At 44.3% G+C, this 22300-nt stretch overlaps 1 protein-coding gene and 1 pseudogene across 2 annotated transcripts; one reads left to right on the top strand and one right to left on the bottom strand.

Annotated features, from left to right (window-relative positions):
• The window catches only part of LOC113662193, a 135191-nt pseudogene that overhangs the window by 89412 nt on the left and 23479 nt on the right, over window positions 1-22300 (bottom strand).
• LOC113662156 (kelch-like protein 10) lies at window positions 1337-13288 on the top strand. Of its 2 annotated transcripts, XM_027176845.2 has the most exons (7): window positions 1341-1620; window positions 2276-2765; window positions 3130-3726; window positions 11618-11767; window positions 12066-12182; window positions 12296-12387; window positions 12582-13288. In XM_027176845.2, the coding sequence occupies exons 1-7, from the start codon at window positions 1469-1471 to the stop codon at window positions 12688-12690; spliced, it is 1707 nt and encodes a 568-aa protein (XP_027032646.2). In that variant the 5' UTR covers window positions 1341-1468; the 3' UTR covers window positions 12691-13288. The 2 variants fall into 2 exon arrangements, with proteins under 2 accessions (XP_047672921.1, XP_027032646.2); XM_047816965.1 differs by lacking the exon at window positions 11618-11767 and having other exon boundaries at window positions 1337-1620.

Raw genomic sequence — 22300 nt, 5'->3', positions numbered from 1 at the left:
ATATGAGGATGGGTTCCCCTTGAGCCTGGTTCCTCTCAAGGTTTCTTCCTTACCATCTAAGGGAGTTTTTCCTTGCCACTGCTGCCTGAGTCACCTCAGACTTGCTCATTAGGGATATATACATACACATTGTGAACTAAATCTATCTAATATTAATCTTGAATTTTGTATTCTATTAAGCTTTATATTAGTCTTATAATAACCCTTCGTTCTATGTTTATGTTCTGTAAAGCTGCTTTGAGACAATGTCAATTGTAAAAAGCACTATACAAATAAACTTGAATTGAATTGAATTGAAAACAATAAAATCTGATCCACATTTTATTTATTTATGCTTATGTTCAGCTGTATACAGTATCTCCGTATGTTCATAAGAATAGACAGTGATACATTTTCCTATAAAGTTTCCTATATTCTTTACTCCAGAATAAACGTTATCCTTATGATTTTAGCAAAATTTCCTGCTTCTGCACTGTCACCTGACTATAGCTGACATCTCGACAGAAGCCATTAGTGAGTGTATTAATTGATTAGTATATGCAACTCTGAAGATAAAAATATCCGTTTTCTTGTTGTGATAGGCAGTCATCAGGAAAGACAAAAGTCCACAAAGTCTTTTTATTTATCAGGAATTAAGTAAGGAACAATTGTTTGATCATCAACAACCTCTATAAACAAACTCAGGGGAGAACACCAGAGATTTAAATATGTAGTCATTTTGTCACTGAAAATGAACCAGCATTCTTATACCAGGAGGGAATAAAGTGCATCTGATAATTCAGTACCAGTTACAAACACCTTTAAATCAACACTAATATGAAGTAAATGTTTTCTGCAGGAGTTCATCAATCTCTTACATCATTTTGGGAAACTATTGTCCAGTCTTCTTTACAACATGGCTTTAATTCACGGCACAGCATTCCAGTGAGGTTGAAGTCTGAACTATTCAGGAAAGATTTTTATTTTTAATTTTTAATTAATTATTTTAATTAATGTTTTGGAGCTTATCGTTTATATTTATAAACTTTGCATTTAAATAAAGTTACATATTATGACACATTTTATGTGAGTGATGCTGAAAAGGTTTTGTGTAATATTGTACATTGCTATTAGTTAAAACATTTTGTGTTTCTTTAAAACTAGACCCGTGTATGAGACTGAAGTGACTGAAAAATTCATTACTTTTCTTTGGTTTGTTTTATTTTTTTTCTCATTTCTGACTACACATTTATAATTAATTAATTGATCATTAAATTAAAACTATAGTTTATTAGTGGCAGGAAAGACGTGATATGGTTTGAGGCCACAGATTAATGACGTCATGGCGTCACTATGACGCGGCGCCTCAAATTCGGCGCTGTTCCAGAAAACTGCGATTTAAAAGACGCTTCTGTACAAACTCACTATCAGCGCTCTTATCACGCCCTATAACACGGAAAAGTAGGAATTACACGACTTGTTTACGAGTATGGAGAGAGAGATGAGTAAAGACAGGAAGCTGTGCGGTTTACTGAACGAGATGCGATTGGACGGGTCGCTGTGTGACGCGGTGCTCAGAGTGGACGAGGTGGACTTCAAGGTCCACAAGAACATCCTCTCGGCGTACAGTCTGCATTTCAGGTAAAAAAAAACAAACACAACTTTTCATCTTAAAATGTTTCATAATGAGCAAAAACTATACCGAAGATGAAATGGTATTTACATTAGTATTAAATGAACAGATCCATAGTCACAACTCCGCGAGTCTGATTTAATGATGATTTCTTAACGCCGACGTTTCCTCACAGCCATCTGACTGAAATCTACCCTGTTACACGATATTGTAATAAAACAAGTGTCAGAATGTTAAGGAGCGCATGTCCAGTGTGTGTACTGTGTAAAACACATGAGGTGACAACTGGGCTGTAAATAAACTGTGAAGTGTTTGTTTTTTTCGCTGATATTTAGCTCGAGTTTAGTTTTCTTTGTCTACACCGTCTTCATCTTATCTTCATGGAAGAATATTTATATAGTGATAGATTTATTTATTTTTAATATTCTAGATATGCTGAATGATTCATTATAGTGTCAATTAAAATGTATTTATTACTGGACTTGTCTACATGTTACATGAGCTACACGTTTGATTGGCTAGCGTCGCTCTGATTGACAGGTTAGAGGAACGCCCTCCGTTTAAACTCTCTATTCCTGACTGTAGCTTCCACATCATCAGGACTCCAGTCTATTGTGTGGAGATATTTTTCCTAATACATGTTCTTCTCTTCCTGATCTGCAGAGCTCTATTCACAAGGTGGAGCAATCTGGATCAGAGAGTGTACAACATCAATGGTGTGTCTCCAGAAATCATGGATCTTATAATCCACTACATGTACACGCAGGACATTCAAGTCACCACTGATGAAGTGGCGACCCTCTTGGCCACGGCCAATTACCTGCTTATCCAAGACCTTGTAATGAGCTGCTGTGAATTCATACAGGAACATTTAAACCCGCATAACTGCTTAAGGATTTGGCAGTACGCTGACACTCACTCGTGCTACGAGCTACGGGATCAGGCCTACATGTACACGTTGCATCACTTCGAGGACGTTGTTTTTTCACAGTCTGGAAAATTCCTAGAGCTGACCGTGGAGCAGCTCAGTGACATCCTGGAGAAGGATGAGCTGAACATCAAGGAGGAGAAAACAGCCTTCCAAGCTGTAATCCTGTGGATCAGGTATGATCCCAGTGTCCGAACGCAGCACATAGTCAACCTGCTTCCGAAGGTGAGTGTCAAGACCCTCATGATTGTTCCTACCTTATGAGTTTGATTGGGACAGAAACCAGACAGTAGATTAAGTTAGGGTTCCAGTGATAGCTCTGAATTAATTTAATTAGGTAATGATGGTAATAAACAATACATGCTAATGGGCAGGAAAAAACTCATTATTCTGAGAACTTCTTGTTTAATAATAAGTCTTTTTTGTTATATAATACGATCTTAAATGTACAACAATTATCTCACAGTCTCCTGTAGAAATCAGTCAGATATCCATTTCCATATTATCCTACAACCTTCCACATTTTTGCTTCACTTTCTAACCAAAAGTTCTGACCTTTCATATTGTGTTGTCTGTGCTGTGAGGTCAGGTGCGGCTGGCTCTGGTGACTCAGGAATACTTCCTGGAAAATATAAAGAAAAACCCGGTGGTCAGCAGTGTGTGTGAGTGTCAACCCATCATCGCCAACGCCATGAAGGCCATGTACATCTCCAACACCAGACACTCACATCTGTTTACCCGTCCACGGCTCCCGTATTCCATCTTGTTTGCCATCGGCTTCAGCGCGGAATCTTCTAAGAACATAGTGGAAACGTACGACTCGAGGCTGGACAGCTGGATGTGCATCTCCAGTAGAGAAGAGCAAGTTCGAGTATATCACGGCACAGTGTTCTTGGATGGTTTGTTGTATGTTATTGGTGGCTCTAACATTGTGAAGTACTTAAACACCATGTGCAAATTTGATCCCCTGGATGGAACGTGGAACGAGGCAGCGCCCATGCACTCACGCCGTGGCTATGTTAGCGTTACCATGCTGGATGGATTCATCTATGCCATGGGAGGCTTCGATGGCACCATGAGTCTTAACACAGCTGAGCGTTATCAACCAAGCACCAACCAGTGGAGCCTCATCCCATCCATGCTCGAGCAGCGAAGTGACGCCAGCGCTGCCACTTTAAATGGCAAGGTAAGATTTCAATTCTTACACACACTCTTCAGCACAGTGAATTGGGGTAAGAGTATGGCTGGGTGATATGGCTGAAAACTGTATCACTATATCAGTGTTTCATATCGGTCGATATCGATAATTATTGATATTTTTTATGACCTTATTAAAATAAGGACCAGGAGAAAAATATATTACATTTAAACATTTTTATTTTAAACTTAACCTTCCTCTGATCATAATCCCCTCAGTTATTAAGACAGAAATGGCAACAACCATGGAAAACTCAAATAATTAAAATGTAAACATAAGTCTAAAGTCACAATGAACACTTAACAATTATCTCTTAACATTTAAGGTGCAAAATGAAAGAAAATGTAAGAAATGCTTAATAAAGTGTAATAAAATAGTGCAAAGTGTTAAATATAAACATCGAGAAACCTGAGAATTTAGTGCAAGTTTAGTGCTCGGAAGTTCACTAGCTGTCCACCTTCTGGTGAATAAAGTGTTTTAAAATACGTGCAGTGTTTTGTAAACATAAATAAAACTGAGGTAGACTGAGATTAGGGCTGTAGCTATCGAATATTTTTGTAATCGAGTATTCCACCAAAAATTTATTCGATTAATCGAGTAATCGGACAAAATGTATTTTTGCTCAATTAAAGAGCAATATTAAATATACAAGAAAAAAATATGACAGGTCTCTTAAAATGAACAACTAATTGGTTTCTGTAATGACGAGGAGGCGTACTGTTGGGGATCCATTTGCAGCAGAGTTTATTTAAGTACAAACACAGATCGGAGTCAAACAGGCGGGGGTCAGAACCGGCAAAACACAATAGCAAAGAGAGAGCAGAATCTGAATCGGGGACAGGCAAAAGGTCGGGGCAGGCGGCAAACAGTCAGAAGAGTCAGGAAGAGAGAGCAGAAGTAATAACCAGAAAAACAGAACACAGAAAACGCTCAGAATGACTGTAGTAACACAAGTCGAGACCTCGCACCGGTATGGAGTAGAAGCGTGGTATTTATGTGAATGGGAATGAGAGACAGGTGGTGGAGTAATCAGGAGGCGAGGTGGCTGATGGGGAGTGTAGTGCGGAAGTGCGCTAGTACTCCGGAGACGCGTCTCTAGGGCGACGCTCCCGTGGTGGTTCGTTGCTCATGACAGAGCCCCTCCCCTGCGAACGGCTCCCGACGCGAAAACGTTCGGGACGCTGGGGTCGGCCCCGTGGACGGGGCGCTGGTTTCTCTGGGTGCCGTTGGTGGAATTCGGTGGCGAGCGACGGGTCCAACATGTCCCTCGCCTTCTCCCATGAGCGTTCCTCCGGGCCGAACCCCTCCCAATCGACCAGGTATTCTAAGTGGCCCCCTCAGCGTCTGGAGTCGAGCAGTTCGCGGACCTGATACGCTTCTTCGCCATCAACCATCAGCGGTGGCGGCGCGGGCGGAGCAGTGGTGGATTCCGGATCCTCCCTCGGCTCAACGGCCGGTTTCAGCAGCGAAACATGGAAGGTGGGTGAGATGCGGTAGGAGGTTGGTAGTGAGAGGCGGTATGCGACGGGGTTAATGCGTTTGAGGACTCGGAACGGGCCCACGTACCTGGGACTGAGCTTACGGCAGGGTAGACGGAGCCGGATGTCGCGGGTCGAGAGCCAAACCCACCGGCCGGGTTGGTACTCAGGGTGTTCCCGGCGGTGTCTGTCAGCCTGGGCTTTTTGAGTTCGGACGGCTCTCCGTAGTTGTCGGTGGGCCGCAGCCCACGTTTCTTCGCTCCGTCGGAACCAGTCGTTCACAGCTGGTAGGTCGGTAGGCGTGTCGGACCAGGGGAATAAGGGAGGTTGGTACCTGAGGACGCACTGAAAGGGTGTCAGGCCGGTGGTGGGTTTAATGAGGGAGTTTTGCGCGTATTCTGCCCACATCAGATACCGGCTCCACTCGTTCTGACTGTGGTGACAGTACGTTCGGAGAAAACGGACGATCTCCTGGTTGAGGCGCTCCGTCTGACCGTTAGATTGGGGGTGGTACCCCGAAGTGAGACTGATGTTAATGTCGAGTCGCTTGAAGAAGGCCCTCCAGACCCGTGAGGTGAACTGAGGACCTCGGTCCGAGACGATGTCTTCTGGAAGGCCATAAAAGCGGAAGACTTGGTTAAATAGCAGCTCCGCGGTCTCGAAGGCGGTGGGAAGTTTGGTTAGTGGGATTAACCGGCAGGCTTTCGAGAATCGGTCGATAACGGTCAGAATGGTGGTGTAGTTGTTGGATCGAGGCAGATCTGTGATAAAGTCCAACGCGATGTGGGACCAGGGATGCTGGGGGATGGGCAGAGGTTGCAGCAAGCCCGCAGGTAACTGATGAAAAGCCTTGGAGGCGTGGCACGCCGCGCAGCCGTGAACATAATTGCGTGTGTCTGCGTTTAGCGAAGGCCACCAGAACTCATTCTGGACCAGGTGGGTTGTTGCGGTTACGCCGGGGTGGCCGGACTCGTGTGTAGTAGGGTCAGGAGCGGAGTACGCAGGTGCTCCGGCACGTACGTTTTGCCGGCCGGCATTCGATCGGAGGTTGCGTTTGGGCGTTGGTGTCGGTGATCTCGGTCATAATGTCCCACTGAACGGTTGCTAGGATGCGAGTCTCGGGTAGGATCGGTTCGGTGGGGTTGTGTTGGACCGACTCTCGGTGCATGCGTGACAGGGCGTCGGCTTTGACATTCTTACTCCCCGGTCGGTACGTCACGGTGAATTGGAACCGGGTGAAGAACATAGCCCACCGGGCCTGGCGTGTGTTCATGCATTTGACAGAACACAGGTACTCCAGATTACGATGATCCGTGAGGACTGTGAATGGGTGCTGTGCGCCTTCCAGCCAATGCCGCCACTCCTTAAACGCTGCTTTTATTGCCAGAAGTTCGCAATCTCCCACGTCGTAGTTCCGTTCTGCTGGGGTCAGTTTACGGGAGAAGTAGGCGCATGGGAACATTTTGTCGGTGGGTCCCTGACGCTGGGAAAGGATGGTGCCGATTCCCGTGTTGGAGGCGTCCAACTCGACGGTGAATGGCCGGTTCGGATCCGGGTGGTGGAGGATTGGGGCTAAGGTGAAACTCTTCTTCAGCTGCCTGAATGCCAAGTGCGCCTCGGGTGACCAGGTGAGTTGAGCGGGTCCTTGTCTTGTCATCAAGGTGAGAGGTGCCGCGATGGTGCTGAAGCCACGGATAAAGCCGCGGTAGAAATTGGCGAACCCTAGGAAGTGTTGTAGTTCCTTGATCGTCCGTGGCTTGGGCCACCGCAGCACTGCTTGCACTTTAGTGTCATCCATGGCGACCCCCTCTGCCGAGATGATGTACCCCAGGAAGGATGTTGAGGTCTGATGGAACTCACACTTCTCCGCCTTGGCGTACAGATGGTGCTAAATGAGACGCTGCAATACTGCCTCACGTGTCTGATGTGTTCCTCTTTGCTTTCCGAGTAGATGAGAATGTCGTCGATGTAGACAATTACCCAGCGGTCGAGCATGTCCCGGAACACATCGTTAATGAATGATTGGAAGACCGCTGGGCTGTTCGATAGGTCGAACGGCATGACCAAATATTCATAGTGGGCTGATTGGGTCAAGAAGGTGGTTTTCCACTCGTCCCCCTGTCTGATGCGGATGAGGTTATACGCGCAGCGGAGGTCGAGCTTGGTGAAATACCGCACGCGGCGGAGTTGCTCCAGAGCTGACGGCACGAGCGGCAGGGGGTACCGAAACTTCACGGTCATGTCGTTGAGGGCTCTGTAGTCAATGCAGGGTCGGAGCCCCCCGTCTTTTTTCTTAACCAAGAAGTACCCTGATGACGCCGGGCACACGGAAGTGCGAATGAAACCCTTCTTTAGTTCTTCCTGGATATATTCGTTCATGGCCGCAGACTCCGTTTGTGAAAGGGGGAAAATTCTTCCCCTGGGTGGTGTAGCTCCTGGCAGTAGGTCGATGGCGCAGTCACAGGTGCGATGTGGGGGCAGCTCCGTGGCCTTGACTTTACTAAACGCCTCCGCAAGGTCTAGGAACTCGTCGGGGAGATTGGAGATGTCAGAGGTGATTGGCGTGGTGCCTGTGGTGTTAAGCTGGCACGGCTCCATTGGGTCCCGGCGGTGTGTGTCACAAGTGCTGCTCCAGCCGGTGATGCGCAGATCGGTCCAGGAGATGGTCGGGTTGTGGAGTCGAAGCCATGGTAGGCCGAGAATGAGGGCGTGCCGGGGGGAGTGGATGAGGTGGAAGAAGAGACGCTCATGATGCTGGTCCCCCACCTGCAGGATGAGATTTTTGGTGCGGTGTGTGATGCGTCCTTCTTTTAATGGTCGTCCGTCTATCGCCTCCACTGCTAAGGGAAACACAGAAGGAACTATCGGAACGTTGTGAGTATGAACAAAATCCCAAGACATGCTGCACCTGAGTCAACGAGTGCAAGGGCTTCGACACTCTGCCCGTGAATCTCGAGCCGTACACTAATTTGCGCGCAGTTCGACGATCGGGGGGTGACGGAGTGTGAACTCACCGGGTTATCCCGTCGTCGCGGTGGTCGGGTTGGGCAGGTTGGCAGTCGGTGTCCCGGTGCTCCGCAGTAGAGGCAGAGGTGGAGGCGGAGGCGGAAGCGGCGCTCTCGTTCCTCCGGCGTGAGGCGCCTGTAGTCGACCAGCATGGGCTCGGGGTATTCGGTGCGCGCGGGGCGTGTGACGGTGCGCAGAGGGGTTCAGGCTTGCCGGGAGCGCATGAGATTATCCAGTTGGATGGAGAGATCCACGAACTCAGATAGGCTCCGTCCCTCATCTCGACAGGCCAGTTCAGCTTGGAGGTTGGGATTTAAACCCTTGCGGTAGAGCAGTCGCAGTGGGCGTTCCTCCCAGCCTGCTTCGGCGGCGAGGGTGCGAAACGCTAGGGCATACTCCGCAGCGGTGCGATCGCCCTGTGACACGGCCAGCAGGCGTTCCTCCGCGCTCTCCCCAGAGGCGGAGTGGTCAAAGACCGTGCGAAACTGGGTGAGGAATGCCGCGAACGAGGGGAAGGCGTTCTCTCTCCACACCGCGGTGGCCCAATCCAAGGCCTTACCCGTGAGCAGGGAGCAGACGAAGGCTATACGGCTGTTTTCTGTAGCGTACAGGGTTGGTTACTGCGCAACGAACAGCGAGCACTGCATCAGAAAGCCCCGGCACCCTCCGGGTTCGCCGCTAAACTTCTCCGGGAAGGCGAGACGGGGTCCGGTGACAGCAGGAGCGGGATACGGCACGGCCTGGGGAGCCGCTGCTGGGGTTGGGGGAGTTGGTGCGGCTGCGGCTCCTTGTAGCCCTTGTAGAGCCGCGGCAAGCTCCTGTGTAAGCTGAGTGAGGCGTGTCAGCTGCTGGTGATGACCGGCGAGCTGCTGGGCCTGTCCGGTGATCTGAGTGGCGAGCTGAGCGACGGCTGCTAGATCCTCGATTGGCGAGGTCTCCTGTAATGACGAGGAGGCGTACTGTTGGGGATCCATTTGCAGCAGAGTTTATTTAAGTACAAACACAGATCGGAGTCAAACAGGCGGGGGTCAGAACCGGCAAAACACAATAGCAAAGAGAGAGCAGAATCTGAATCGGGGACAGGCAAAAGGTCGGGGGAGGCGGCAAACAGTCAGAAGAGTCAGGAAGAGAGAGCAGAAGTAATAACCGGAAAAACAGAACACAGAAAACGCTCAGAATGACTGTAGTAACACAAGTCGAGACCTCGCACCGGTATGGACTAGAAGCGTGGTATTTATGTGAATGGGAATGAGAGACAGGTGGTGGAGTAATCAGGAGGCGAGGTGGCTGATGGGGAGTGTAGTGCGGAAGTGCGCTAGTACTCCGGAGACGCGTCTCTAGGGCGACGCTCCCGCGGTGGTTCGTTGCTCATGACAGTTTCCTTTTTTTTGAAAAATTAACTTTTATTTTTTAAATGCATAGTATGCAATGCATACAAAAAATTTTCTATCACAAATAAACATTTAGATATTACCCATTGTTTCTCTGTCTGTACTTGTACTGTGAACAATGACAAAGTTGACTGAGAAGAATTAAGTACATTTAATGCCCATGCATTTAATACATTTAATGCCCATGCACTCGCGCCGTGGCTATGTTAGTGTTACCATGCTGGATGGATTCATGCCCCTTTTCCACCGAGGCAGTTGGTTTGAGTGCTGGTTCGGAGCCAGAGCCTAATTTAGAACCAGTTCTTTCTGTTTCGACAGCCAAAGCACTGGCTCTGAACCAGGAAAAGTGGTTCTTAAGTAGCACCAAAACGTTGCTGGTCTAGACTTAAGAACCGCTTGAGTCCGGGGCTGTGGGCGGGGCTACTGTTAGCGCATTTGATAATGTACCTTAAGTTTACTAGTGTTTAATACACTTTTACTTTACCGCAATATGATACATTATCAGCACACATGATAGTAGGTAGCTACATGATAAGGCTAACTTTTTTTCTGTGTTAATGATAAAATAACGTTATGTACTTAATCGATTACAACCTCCATTTGTACAGATTACACGGAGCTGCACGCACACGTTTTATTCGCCGCGTTTGTATGCCAATGTAGGTTTGCAAAGCCATGAGCATTAACAGTAAAGCAACATCCGCCATTGTTGATGTGTTTGTGTTTGCTGCTGCTGCGCTAATGTTGCTGGGACATGTGACACCTATACAGTGACTTCACACTCTGCGCTGTGATGGCTCTCTAGCCGGCGGAAAGGCAGTGGAACCAACTTTGAACCAGCACCAGTGCTAGCTCTGAACCAGCACCCGGTTCTTTCCGGTGGAAAAGGGGTCTAAGTGCCATACATTCTGGGTTTTAAATGAACCCTTTTCTGAGACGCAAAAACAAAAAAAATATTTTCAAATTACTTTTTAAAGTATCAAAATTAAGGCATACATTAAAATAAATAATAATAATAATAATAATAATAATAATAATAATAATAATAATAATAACAAAACAAAAATGGCGTTTTCTTTTACTTTTCAATTTAAAATGATCCCAAACCCTGGACATTTTCTGTCATTTTCACTTGTTTGTTTCTTCTCTATGCTCATTGCCATTGTTATAACGCCCTTCCATTTGCAGCCCGCACTAGCACGCCCCCATGCCCTGAAATCAAAAGACCCCTCACTCCTCGCATCTCCTTCCGCTTTGACGTAAGCGCGTTGTCACACGCTCACACACACACACACACACACACACACACACACACACACACACAATAATTGCACAAGCATGTGACGTGAGCTTTAAAATGAATTAAAAGAGGCTTCGAGGCAGATGAATTTGGCCCGATAAATTTTTGTAATCGAGTTACTCGAGGAATCGTTTCTGCTCTAACTAAGATACATCTGTAATATAAATAACAAACCTGAAACAGCACAGTAACATTGTTTGAAATATAAAACCTGCAGAAATATGAAAAAATAGCTGACATTCTTTTATTTACAATTTCCTCGCTGGCTCCGGCGCTCATTTTCTGCTTGTCAGTCGCCGGTTACTGAAGCGGAATCTAGCAGACCAGCACGAGACAACAATATGGAGCAACCAAACATGCTACTGTTACCTGATTGGCTGTTACCGTTTCGCTCCCTACATTGCTAGGTTACCAGAGAGTGATTGACTTTGTTAATGCGACCAAACTTGCTTTGCAACCTCTGTTTTCTTTCGACGAAGGATAAAAAATATCAAACGTTTTATCGAGCACATTCTTTAATCGCTATCGTTCACGTGTCTATCGCGATACATATTGTTATCGTCTTATCGCCCAGCCCTAGGTCAGAGGTCAGGATCACTCCTGATACAGTGCCCTGGTACAAAAAGGGTCGAGGGCCTTAAAGCGGAACCTAGAGACACTCAGAACCTTGATTTCTTTTTGTCTTTTTTTTTTGGTTCCTTTAGATCTACATCTGTGGAGGCTTCAATGACAACAAGCATCATTTCACGGCTGAGTGTTTTGACCCTTATTCTAATCAGTGGACACTGATGAAGCGGATGCTCATGCCCAGGAGTGGCCTAGGTGTCATTGTGCTGAACAACCAATTGTTTGCTGTAAGAACTGAAAGTAACACACACACAAACACACACACACACACACACACACACAAACACACCATATGAACCATATGAAATTTAAACCATATGAATATGGACTGATATAAGGATAGAAATTTCAAACTTTAAACAAAAATGACATCTTAAAATGAGACTATGTGGCAAATGTGAAAATAATTCTATGAAAACTTAATTTTTGAAGATCATATCATTGTATTGTAAGTGGCAGTATGGAAACATGTTTCTATTCGCACTGTTTATGTTCACTCACACAGAGAAATCTGATGTTTTATAGATCGGAGGTTTTGGTGGATTCAGTCGGATGCAGAGCATCGAGGCCTTTAACCCACGTACCAACTCCTGGAGGTTTCTTTCCCCCATGCTTAACCCACGCAGCAACTTTGGCATCGAGGTAACGAACCTGGTGTTAATACAAGATTAGACCCAACTCCAAAACCTGGAGTGAATGAACTATAATCCATCTATTGTCTACCTCTTCACCATGTGATCATCTTCTTCTTCTAGGTGATGGACGGTCGCTTGTATGTGATTGGTGGCTGCAATGATGAAGGCACAACCTCCAGATGCGAGTACTACGATGTGTATAAAGATGAGTGGTAAGAGCAGGGTTACTGTCACTTCCAGAGATCTGGGGTTATGTAGTTAAATTTATCTTAGAAACTCGTACAGTGTGTGTGTGTATCTTGTAATTTTTTACTGTGTTAAACTGAACCTTAGGGTAAATGTGATGTTATGTTGATAATTAAACACAGAAACATTACAAACATGACAAAAATTTGATTTCCTGCAGGTTCCATGTCCAGAACACAAACATTTCCCGCAGTGCAGTCGGCTGCTGTGTGGTTTCAGGGCTTCCCAACATCACAGACTACATCACAGAACGTGATGGTTTACTCTAGATGCACAGCTTTTATTATTTTTATTATATTTTATTATTATATGTCATGGTATTATTAATTAATTGCCTATTTTAAGACATTGAATACAGATTAGGATTAAAACTCTATCTGTCATTTAAAACATTTATTTTATTGTTTAATCATCTGCCTAATTCACCTACAGTATGTTTGACTGCTATCAGAAATCTGTAAATAAATATTCAGGGATAACAATGTTTTTTTATTTATTGCATCTTTGGAGCTCAGAGTTTATATTTATATACAGAACAAATCAACCAGATTACGTATGAAGTATGTTAGACTGATGAGTAAAAGACACGAAAAGTAAAAAAAAATCTTATTTCTATAATTGTGCATAACGTTCATTACAGGAAATGTTACTTTATACCTTTTAAACTACTCAGGTGTGTGTCAATAAATATTAAATATTTTAAAATGAATATACATGAATATAACAATGCATTGATTTGAAGCAGGATCTGTTCTTATTGTATATTTTTAATACATGTTATATATAATATAATGTTTAATACAATTCTTTATGTATCAGAGACTACACTGAAGCTGAGAGTAGAAATAAAACCAAACACATGGATAATTATTTTCAGTACCTGAGCTTAGTTCTACTTTACAGTGTGATATGTTTTGCTCACAGAAAACACTTTCTACATGGATCAACCTTAAAAAACAACAACAAAGAAACAAATACAACAATAAAAAAATGCTGTAATGGATATTCTTTTTTTTTTTGTAACCAGACATACAGGAAGTGATTACTTCTATGCAGGACGTTAGGCCTGTTTAGGTTCTTGAAATCACTTTGGAAAAGAAAAATAATGTTATTAAACATCCATCCATCCATCCATCTTCTACCGCTTATCCGGGGCTGGGTCGTGGGGGCAGCAGTCTGAGCAGGGACACCCAGACTTCCCTCTCCCCAGACACTTCCTCCAGCTCTTCTGGGGGAATACCGAGGCATTCCCAGGCCAGCCGAGATACATAGTCCCTCCAGCGTGTCCTAGGTCTTCCCCGGGGCCTTCTCCCAGTTGGACATGCCCGGAACACTTCCTCTGGGAGGCGTGCAGGAGGCATCCGGAACAGATGCCCGACCCACCTCAGCTGACTCCTCTCGATGTGGAGGAGCAGCAGCTCTACTCTTAGCTCCTCCCGAGTGACTGAGCTCCTCATCCTATCTCTAAGGGAGCGCCCAGCCACTCTGCGGAGCAAATTATCCGGGATCTTGTCCTTTTGTATCCGGGATCTTGTCCTTTCAGTCATGACCCAAAGCTCATGACCATAGGTGAGGGTAGGAACGTAGGTCGACTGTAAATAGAGAGCTTCGCTCAGCTCTTTCTTCACCACAACAGACCGGTATATCAACCGCATCACTGCAGAAGATACACCGATCCACCTGTCGATCTCCCGCTCCATCCTTCCCTCACTCCCCAAGATACTTAAACTCCTCCACTTGAGGCAGGAGCTCTCCACCAACCTGAAGCAACCCTTTTCCGACTGAGAACCATGGCCTCGGACTTGGAGGTGCTGATTCTCATCCCCGCCGCTTCACACTCGGCTGCAAACCATCCCAGTGCACGCTGAAGGTCCTGATTTGTGGAAGCCAACAGGAAAACATGGTCTCGGATTCCCTCTGGCCCCAGACTGCGCCTAGAAATCCTGACCATATAAATAATGAACAGGACCGGTGACAAAGGGCAGCCCTGTCGGAGTCCAATATGCACTGGGAACAAGTCTGACTTACTGCCGGAAATGCGAACCAAACTCCTGCTCCGGTCATATAGGGACCAGACGGCCCTTAACAGAGGGCCCCAGACCCCATACTCCTAGAGCACCCCCCACAGGTCACCACGAGGGACACAGTTGAATGCCTTCTCCAGATCCACAAAGCACATGTGAACTGGTTGGGCAAACTCCCATGAACCCTCCAGCAACCTAGCGAGGGTATAGAGATGGTCCAGTGTTCCACGACCGGGACAAAACCCGCATTGTTCCTCCTGAATCCGAGGTTCGACTATCGGCCGAATTCTCCTCTCCAGTACCCTGGCATAGACTTTTCCGGGGAGGCTGAGGGACCACCACCCCAGTCTGCCAGTCCAGAGGCACTGTCCCCAACCTCCACGTGATGTTGCCGAGGCGTGTCAACCAAGACAGCCCCACAACATCCAGAGACTTGAGGTACTCAGGGAGGATCTCATCCACCCCCGGTGCCTTGCCACTGAGGAGCTCCTCAACTACCTCAGTGACCTCAGCTTGGAGGATCAAAGAGTCCACAACTGAGCCCTCGGCCTCTGCTTCCTCAGTGTAAAACATGTCTGTGGGGTTGTGTCGAACCTCAAAGTACTTCTTCCACCATCCTAGGATGTCCCCAGTCAGCAGATTCCCACTCCCACTGTAAACAGTGTGGCCAGGCACTGCTTCCCCTTCCTGAGGTGCCGGACGGTTTGCCAGAATTTCTTTGAGGCCAACCAATAGTCCTTCTGCATGGCATCACCGAACTCCTCCCAGACCCGAGTTTTTGCCTCCGCATCCACCCGGGCTGAAGCTCGCTTGGCCCTCCGGTACCTATCAGCTGCCTCCAGAGTCCCCCGAGCCAACCAGGCTGGATAGGACTCCTTCAGCTTGAAGGCATCCCTTACTTCCGGGGTCCACCACCGGGTTCGGGGATTGCCGCTACGACAGGCACCGGAGACCTTACGGCCACAGCTCTGAACGGTCGCGTCAACAATGGAGGTGTAGAACATGGTCCACTCGGACTCAATGTCCCCAACCTCCCTTCCCAATCTGGTTGAAGCTCTGCCGAAGGTGGGAGTTGAAGATCTCTCTGACCGGCGACTCTGTCAAAAGTTCCCAGCAGACCCTCACAGTATGTTTGGGTCTGCCAAGTCTGTCCAACTTCCTCCCCCGCCATCGGATCCAACTCACCACCAGGTGGTGATCAGTTGACAGCTCCGCCCCTCTCTTTACCCGAGTGTCCAAGACTTACGGCCGGAGGTCAGATGAAACAACCACCAAGTCGATCATCGACCTCTGACCTAGGGTGTCCTGGTGCCACATGTACTGATGGACACCCTTATGCTTGAACATGGTGTTCATTATGGACAAACTGTGACTAACACAGAAGTCCAATAACAGAACACCACTCGGGTTCTGGTCGGGGAGGGGGGTGTGGGGGGCATTCCTTTCCAGGTGTCACTGTCACTGCCCACGTGAGCATTGAAGTCCCCCAGTAGAATGACGGAGTCCCCAGTCGGAGCACTTTCCAGCACCCCTTCCAGAGACGACAAGAAGGTCGGGTACTCTACACTACCATTGGGCCCGTAATCGCAAATAACAGTGAGAGACCTTTCCCTGACCCGAAGGCGCAGGGAAACGACCCTCTCATTCACCGGGGTGAACTCCAACACATGGTTGCTGAGCTGGGCGGTTATGAGCAAGCCAAAACCAGCCCGCCGCCTCTCATCGCGGGTAACTCCAGAGTAGTAGAGAGTCCAGCCTCTCTCAAGGAGTTGGGTTCCAGAGCCCAAGCTGTGCGTGGAGGCGAGCCCAAATATCTCTAGACATTCCATGTCCCTAGAGCCAGATTCCGTGTCCGGGGCCTGGGTCGCTGAGGCCCCCACCTTCGATTGCCACCCAATCCACATTGCATCAGCCCCTTACGGTTCCTCCTGCAAGTGGACAGATTAAACAGTTAAGGACATTTTTAACAAAATAATTAAAACTTAGCTTGAACAATTTTAGTTGATTTTATTCAAATTAATTTTAATTTAATTTAATAAGTTTTAATTTTTGTTCCCTGTAGAGATTCTAATCCCTGATTCTAATCAAACAATAATAAACTTTATTAAGACAGGGGAACAGGTTCCTAATCACTAAATTATGTCAATGTGATTGAATTGTTGAAACCAGATTATTAACTTAAAGTTTTGATTTATTAATCTGAGGAAACGAGGTGATGTGGTTTGGGGCCACGGGGGTTTATTTCCCAAAAGTCTTTAATAAATAAACAGCACAACAGTGTCATAAACATATACACACTGTTAACAAGATTTTTATGAATCACACACTCTGAGTTGCCATTTCTGCACATTTAGGTTCCTCCAGAAAAAAAGGTGTTTTAAAAAGTTTTAAAACATATACACCATGTCCGAGACCTTGCATTGAGCTGTTGTGAATTCCTACGTAGTACGCTGTCACTCACTCAGACTACGAGCTGCGGTATCATGCCTACATGTACACTTTGCATCTCCTCCTTGATGTTCAGCTGTATTCCTGTGGATCAGACATAAGTCCAGCGTCCGAAAGCAGCACATACTGAATCTGCTGAAAAGGGTGTGTCAATACACTAGACTCAGACCCTCCTGATCGTTCCTCCAGTAGAGTTTGAACTGAATTGAAAGCTGACTAAAAGGCATAGTTCCAGTGATAGCTCTGAGTTAAGTTAAGCTGATTTTGTTGTTTAAAAAAGATTCTTTGGTCATGACTTTAGATTTTAGACACATAATCTAAGAAATTTAGTGGCGTTAAAACTGAAGGGAAAGTTTGATTAAATTCTCACTTGACTAAATTAAGAAATAGGAAGGCAGCAAACTCATTGGACAACTAAAAATACATAATGGTGAACCTCTTGTATTATAGCAGTCTGTTTTTGCTGATTCATGATGGAAGCTGATGCTGTTGTTGTTCAAGGATCTTTAATGTTATCTCACAGTCTGCTGTAGAAATCAATCAATCTTTCAGCTTTAATTCAATTCAATTCAGTTTATTTCTACAGCATAGGTTTTTAACAATTCACATTGCCTCAAAGCAGTTTTACAGAAGTATAAAAACAGAAAAAAATTCACTTCAATTTCTGTAAAAAGTATAATATCTGTTGTTCTAAACATTTTACTTTTTCATTTAGTTTTCTTTTTTCTCAAAAATAATGAAATTACTAGAAACTAAAAGTTTGCATATTTATATGAAACATATTTTAATCACTAAGGTTTACAGATAAAGTATGGATTCATTAATTATTTATTAATACAATATTTTATGTTTATAATATTTATAAACATTATTTGTGATCACATTGAAAATTTTTATAATTGTTTTTAAATAAGCACTGAAACCTTTCATTAAATTCATGAATTTTTAAAAGTGAAAATAGTTTTATAATAAATAAACAGTATAACAAAGAATAAAAGCAAATTTCCAGATTTTACTACAATATTAGTGAGTAATTACAAAAAATCATTATAAACTGGAATGAATTATTTATTCAAAATTAATAATTACATATTATAATAAAATTATAATTGATACAAATCAGTATTCTAGATATTGTATATGTTAAATGAATCAAAAACTGAAAACATAGCATTTGTTATAAAAAATATTCACACATTAAATAATTAATTTGTGTAGATACTAATTGTAAATACAGTATTTTCCGCACTATAAGGCGCACCTAAAAGCCTTAAATTTTCTCAAAAATCGGCCGTGCGCCTTATAATCCGGTGCGCCTTATGTGTGCACCGAGTTCCAAAAATCTGTAAAAATGTTGTGTGACTTTGGTAAGCGCTCCGCTTGATTGACTGTCGGACTATTTCCCGCTGACACAGGGACGTAATACGTACACTACGTACGCTGGCAGCGATAAACCAAAAGCGATAAACAGTACGTACGCTTACCTCCACCACGCCTCCGGTAGGTATACTACCGGTATGTTGCAAAACATTTGTTTCTTCCTCATAGATATACACACTAGATGTCGCCTTGCATAGGGCAGTACATTGGAACGAATGACCCGCCATCTTCTTACGGGGGACCCCCTCCTCTTAATGCGTCAATAGGCAAAGAAATAAAATCACCATAAATCGTCATGAATGCGATTTCTAGTTTTTTTGGTTCGTTCCAAAGGTCAGACATGTATTTATCATTAAGTCCAGAGAAAATTTAAGGTTTTGATATTAAGATAATCTACTTTTTCACAATATAATGCATAGTGCTGGTAGGTGTAAGTTTTACTTACATTCTTCCACTTGTGTAAACTTCAAATGAACAATCACTACTTACCTTATAGCTTACTGCATGTAACACTGCTACAATGGTGTGTGTGTATACACACACATATATAAACACACACACACATATATATTACCTTACCTTATAGCCTACTGCATGTAACACTGCTACAGTGGTGTGACTATACATGTTAATTTAATCATTTAAATTGTGTTGGTTTATTAAATATGATACACAAAGCAATTTGAGGGTGGAAACAAATCACAAATTTGAGAGGAACATAATGTGAAAGTTATATAGTTGAGGTGCCAAAGACTGTTCAATCTTTTATTCTTTTTTTTGTGGGATTTGTGGGAGAAGATTGATTAAAAAAATAACGTGTGTGTGTTGTTAAATAGTAGAATAAAGTTAAACTAAACTCACTGTTTTGCTTCCGTTACCATTTTTGTAGACCGTATGTTTTAGCATGCGCCTTATAATACGGTGCGCCTTATGCATGGGTTAAGTACAGAAATAGACCCGTAATTGAGACTGCGCCTTATAATCCGGTGCGCCTTATAGTGCGGAAAATACTGTACATTAGATGTTTTCTAAAGCTGTGTATATTTATGCTGCTTCTGAAGAAAGTCAGGATTATGTATTTTATTAATGTATTTGTTTCCCACATTGTAGCAAAACATTTGCTGTAAATGTTTTATTTTCTAGTTACAATCATAACAGTAGGTACAACACGTACACACACCTAATAACACTTACACATCTGTCAGACATTCCTGCCAGACTAGATTACCTTTCTGTCTTATTGTTTCTTATGATCTATTCCTGTTATCTTTTTTCAAGTAAAGAAAATCCCCATCTCAGCCGTGCTGGTGTTTGATATTCAGGTGATAGACTTCCACAAACCGAAAAACTCGGTGCAGGTGGACATAATGTTCAGGCCGCAGGTGTGTAATGAGACCAGCCTACATTCAGTATCACTGCAACTGCACACTGTTGGACGGCACTCTGCTGTTCACCTCGTGAGTCTCACCAAGACAAAGCTCAGAACTGTCACACACTCACAAACATACACAGACACACCTGCTTCCATTCCTAATAGATTAAAATTCTTGTTAATTACTTACAGATGCATTGGGTGCGATTTTAAAGAATTTTAGAAGTATTTTTTGTTTTACTCCTTGAGCTTGCCCTTTAGTTGCTGCCAATTAATACAAAGCTCCACCCTGTTACTGTAACTTCATGGGTGTCTTTCAGGCAAACCTGCGGCCACCAGCACGCCTCTTAAATCAGCTGTTCATATGGTTTATTATTTTTATTTTTCCTCCTCAGATATTCTTCTTCACAACACCACTCTGATTAGTGAGAAGTGTAAAGTAAAGATAAAAACCCACCAGTGTTCATGACGTGTATGATGTTTCAATACAAAACATTGACAGAGAAAAGCAGACAGAAGAGGAATCAGATTTTTTTTATGTTGCTTAAGTGATACTGTTTGAGACCTGATTTCCTTCACTGAAAATTCATTAATTTTTCACTCCGCAGATGTCAGATTTGGTGGCTTACAATTATCCCATTGAGATCGACAGCTCGAAGTCTGTGGAGGAGAAAATTCCTCACATGGATGAGTGGTCAGTGATCATGCCATCATTAACACTCAGATTCAGTCTGCTACATTTTATTTCTTACTCATTCAACAGAATTGTGACACACCAGCCTTTGAAAAACTGTGTGTGTGTCAGGTGGATGTAAGCTCACGCTTTGTTTATCAAGCAGCGAATTAGGAAAGACCAGCTGGCTCAGGCTGTTAGAGATTCGGGTGCCATGTTGAGGTATTTTACCCACAATGCACCATGTTCCATATAATATAGTTAGTGCACTTCTCTGTGTGTTTACGTCTTCACATCATGCTCTGTGTGTGTCTGTATTAGAGAAGGCTAAAGGTTTTTCTTTGACATGCTGAAGGAGAACTCTGTCCCTTTGTGTGATGTGGCACACACAGTTCAGGTTAAATAAAGACACAATACAGTTCGGTAAGTTCTTTATTTTGTTTGTTTTACTTTTGAAGCAGTTACATGAAAGGTGCACATTCCATGGTGACTGCTAGTAACATCCAAAGTATGGCGAAATCAATAAATGTTTGTATTAATGTGAATGTTTGTCTTACCGATTCAGGAAAGGCCTAAAAGGGAGTGTCCCGTGAACAGGAAGCCAGTTTTATAGCATCCTGAAGGGGAGGAGTCGTCTGATCAAGCATGCAAAGATTAAAAATCTCTTGTATGTAGATATTTCGGTGATTTGTTAAAGGATAATGACTTTGATTACAGGTAGACATTATTGTGGTGTGATCTGTGAAGTGTAAAATATAGTGTTGCTAACAAATGGAGTGTTATGATTGGTCCTTTTCAATCTGAAGGGAGGGGACCAGGATGATAAAGAAGAAAGGAAATGTTGCAGAGGGAGAGAGGGGTGTTTGTTGGAACAGTAACCAACAATTTATTTATTCCCTTTTGTGTTTTGTTAAGTGTTGAGTTGTACTTTGAATAGTTTTTTTTTATTTCTTCATTTTTTTGGTAAATTTTGAATTTTCAATGGAGATTGGCTTCTTTCACACCTGTTTGAGAATGGTGGCTCACATAAATAAAAAAGACACTTTCTTGGATTTTTCCAGAGTTTTGCCATTTCTTTTGCTGCCAGTTAGCCACTGCACCAAGCATCTTACCCCACTCTGCTGATCTTCTCGGCTGGAGTCGGAGATATTTTAGAGGAAGTGATAATCGGACATGGTGTCTTCTCCCCGAACGTGCGCGTCTTCTCCAACTACATGGACTACGACAAAGACGTAATCACTCTTCAGCTCAGACACTTGTGTGTGCGTGTGTGTGTGTCAGGGTTTTGCATGTGCATTTAAGGGTGAGTTGATCCACGCGTTTAATAAAAGAGAGGGAGCTCTGCAGAGCACACACCAGTTTGTACAATGTGCTGCTGCTGTGAGACTCACTGTGAGACCTAGACATGGCTGACGGCGTGCAGGACCTCAAAAACCTCCTGTGCATCAGCTACCTCAATGACAAGGTGACAGGCCCACAGGACATGCCCACAAAACATTGAAACTCATCATGACCAAATCAGTGTTTATTAAAAACTTACAAAGCAAAATTAAAAAAAAAAGGCATAAAAAGGAACCACTTTTTAATTTTGTTGTGTTATGAACAAAAACGTTCTATTTTGTAACTATGTTAAATTAAACAAATAAATATATAACTAGGGGGCACGGTGGCTTAGTGGTTAGCACATTCGCCTCACACCGCCAGGGTCGGGGTTCGATTCCCGCCTCCGCCTTGTGTGCCGTGCCTCGGGGGTTTCCTCCGGGTACTCCGGTTTCCTCCCCCGGTCCAAAGACATGCATGGTAGGTTGATCGGCATCTCTGGAAAATTGTCCGTAGTGTGTGATTGTGTGAGTGAATGAGAGTGTGTGTGTCTGCCCTGTGATGGGTTGCCCTGTGAAGGCTCCCCGTGACCCGAGAAGTTCGGATAAAGTGGTAGTGAACGAATGAATATATAACTAATTAAAATAACTCACTGTCAGAAA

This window comes from Tachysurus fulvidraco, chromosome 8 (genome assembly GCF_022655615.1).
Source record: "Tachysurus fulvidraco isolate hzauxx_2018 chromosome 8, HZAU_PFXX_2.0, whole genome shotgun sequence".
In the NCBI taxonomy this organism is placed as follows: domain Eukaryota; kingdom Metazoa; phylum Chordata; class Actinopteri; order Siluriformes; family Bagridae; genus Tachysurus; species Tachysurus fulvidraco.
The sequence above is the reverse complement of the archived record's forward strand: the minus strand, read 5'-3'. Positions and strand labels throughout refer to the sequence as shown.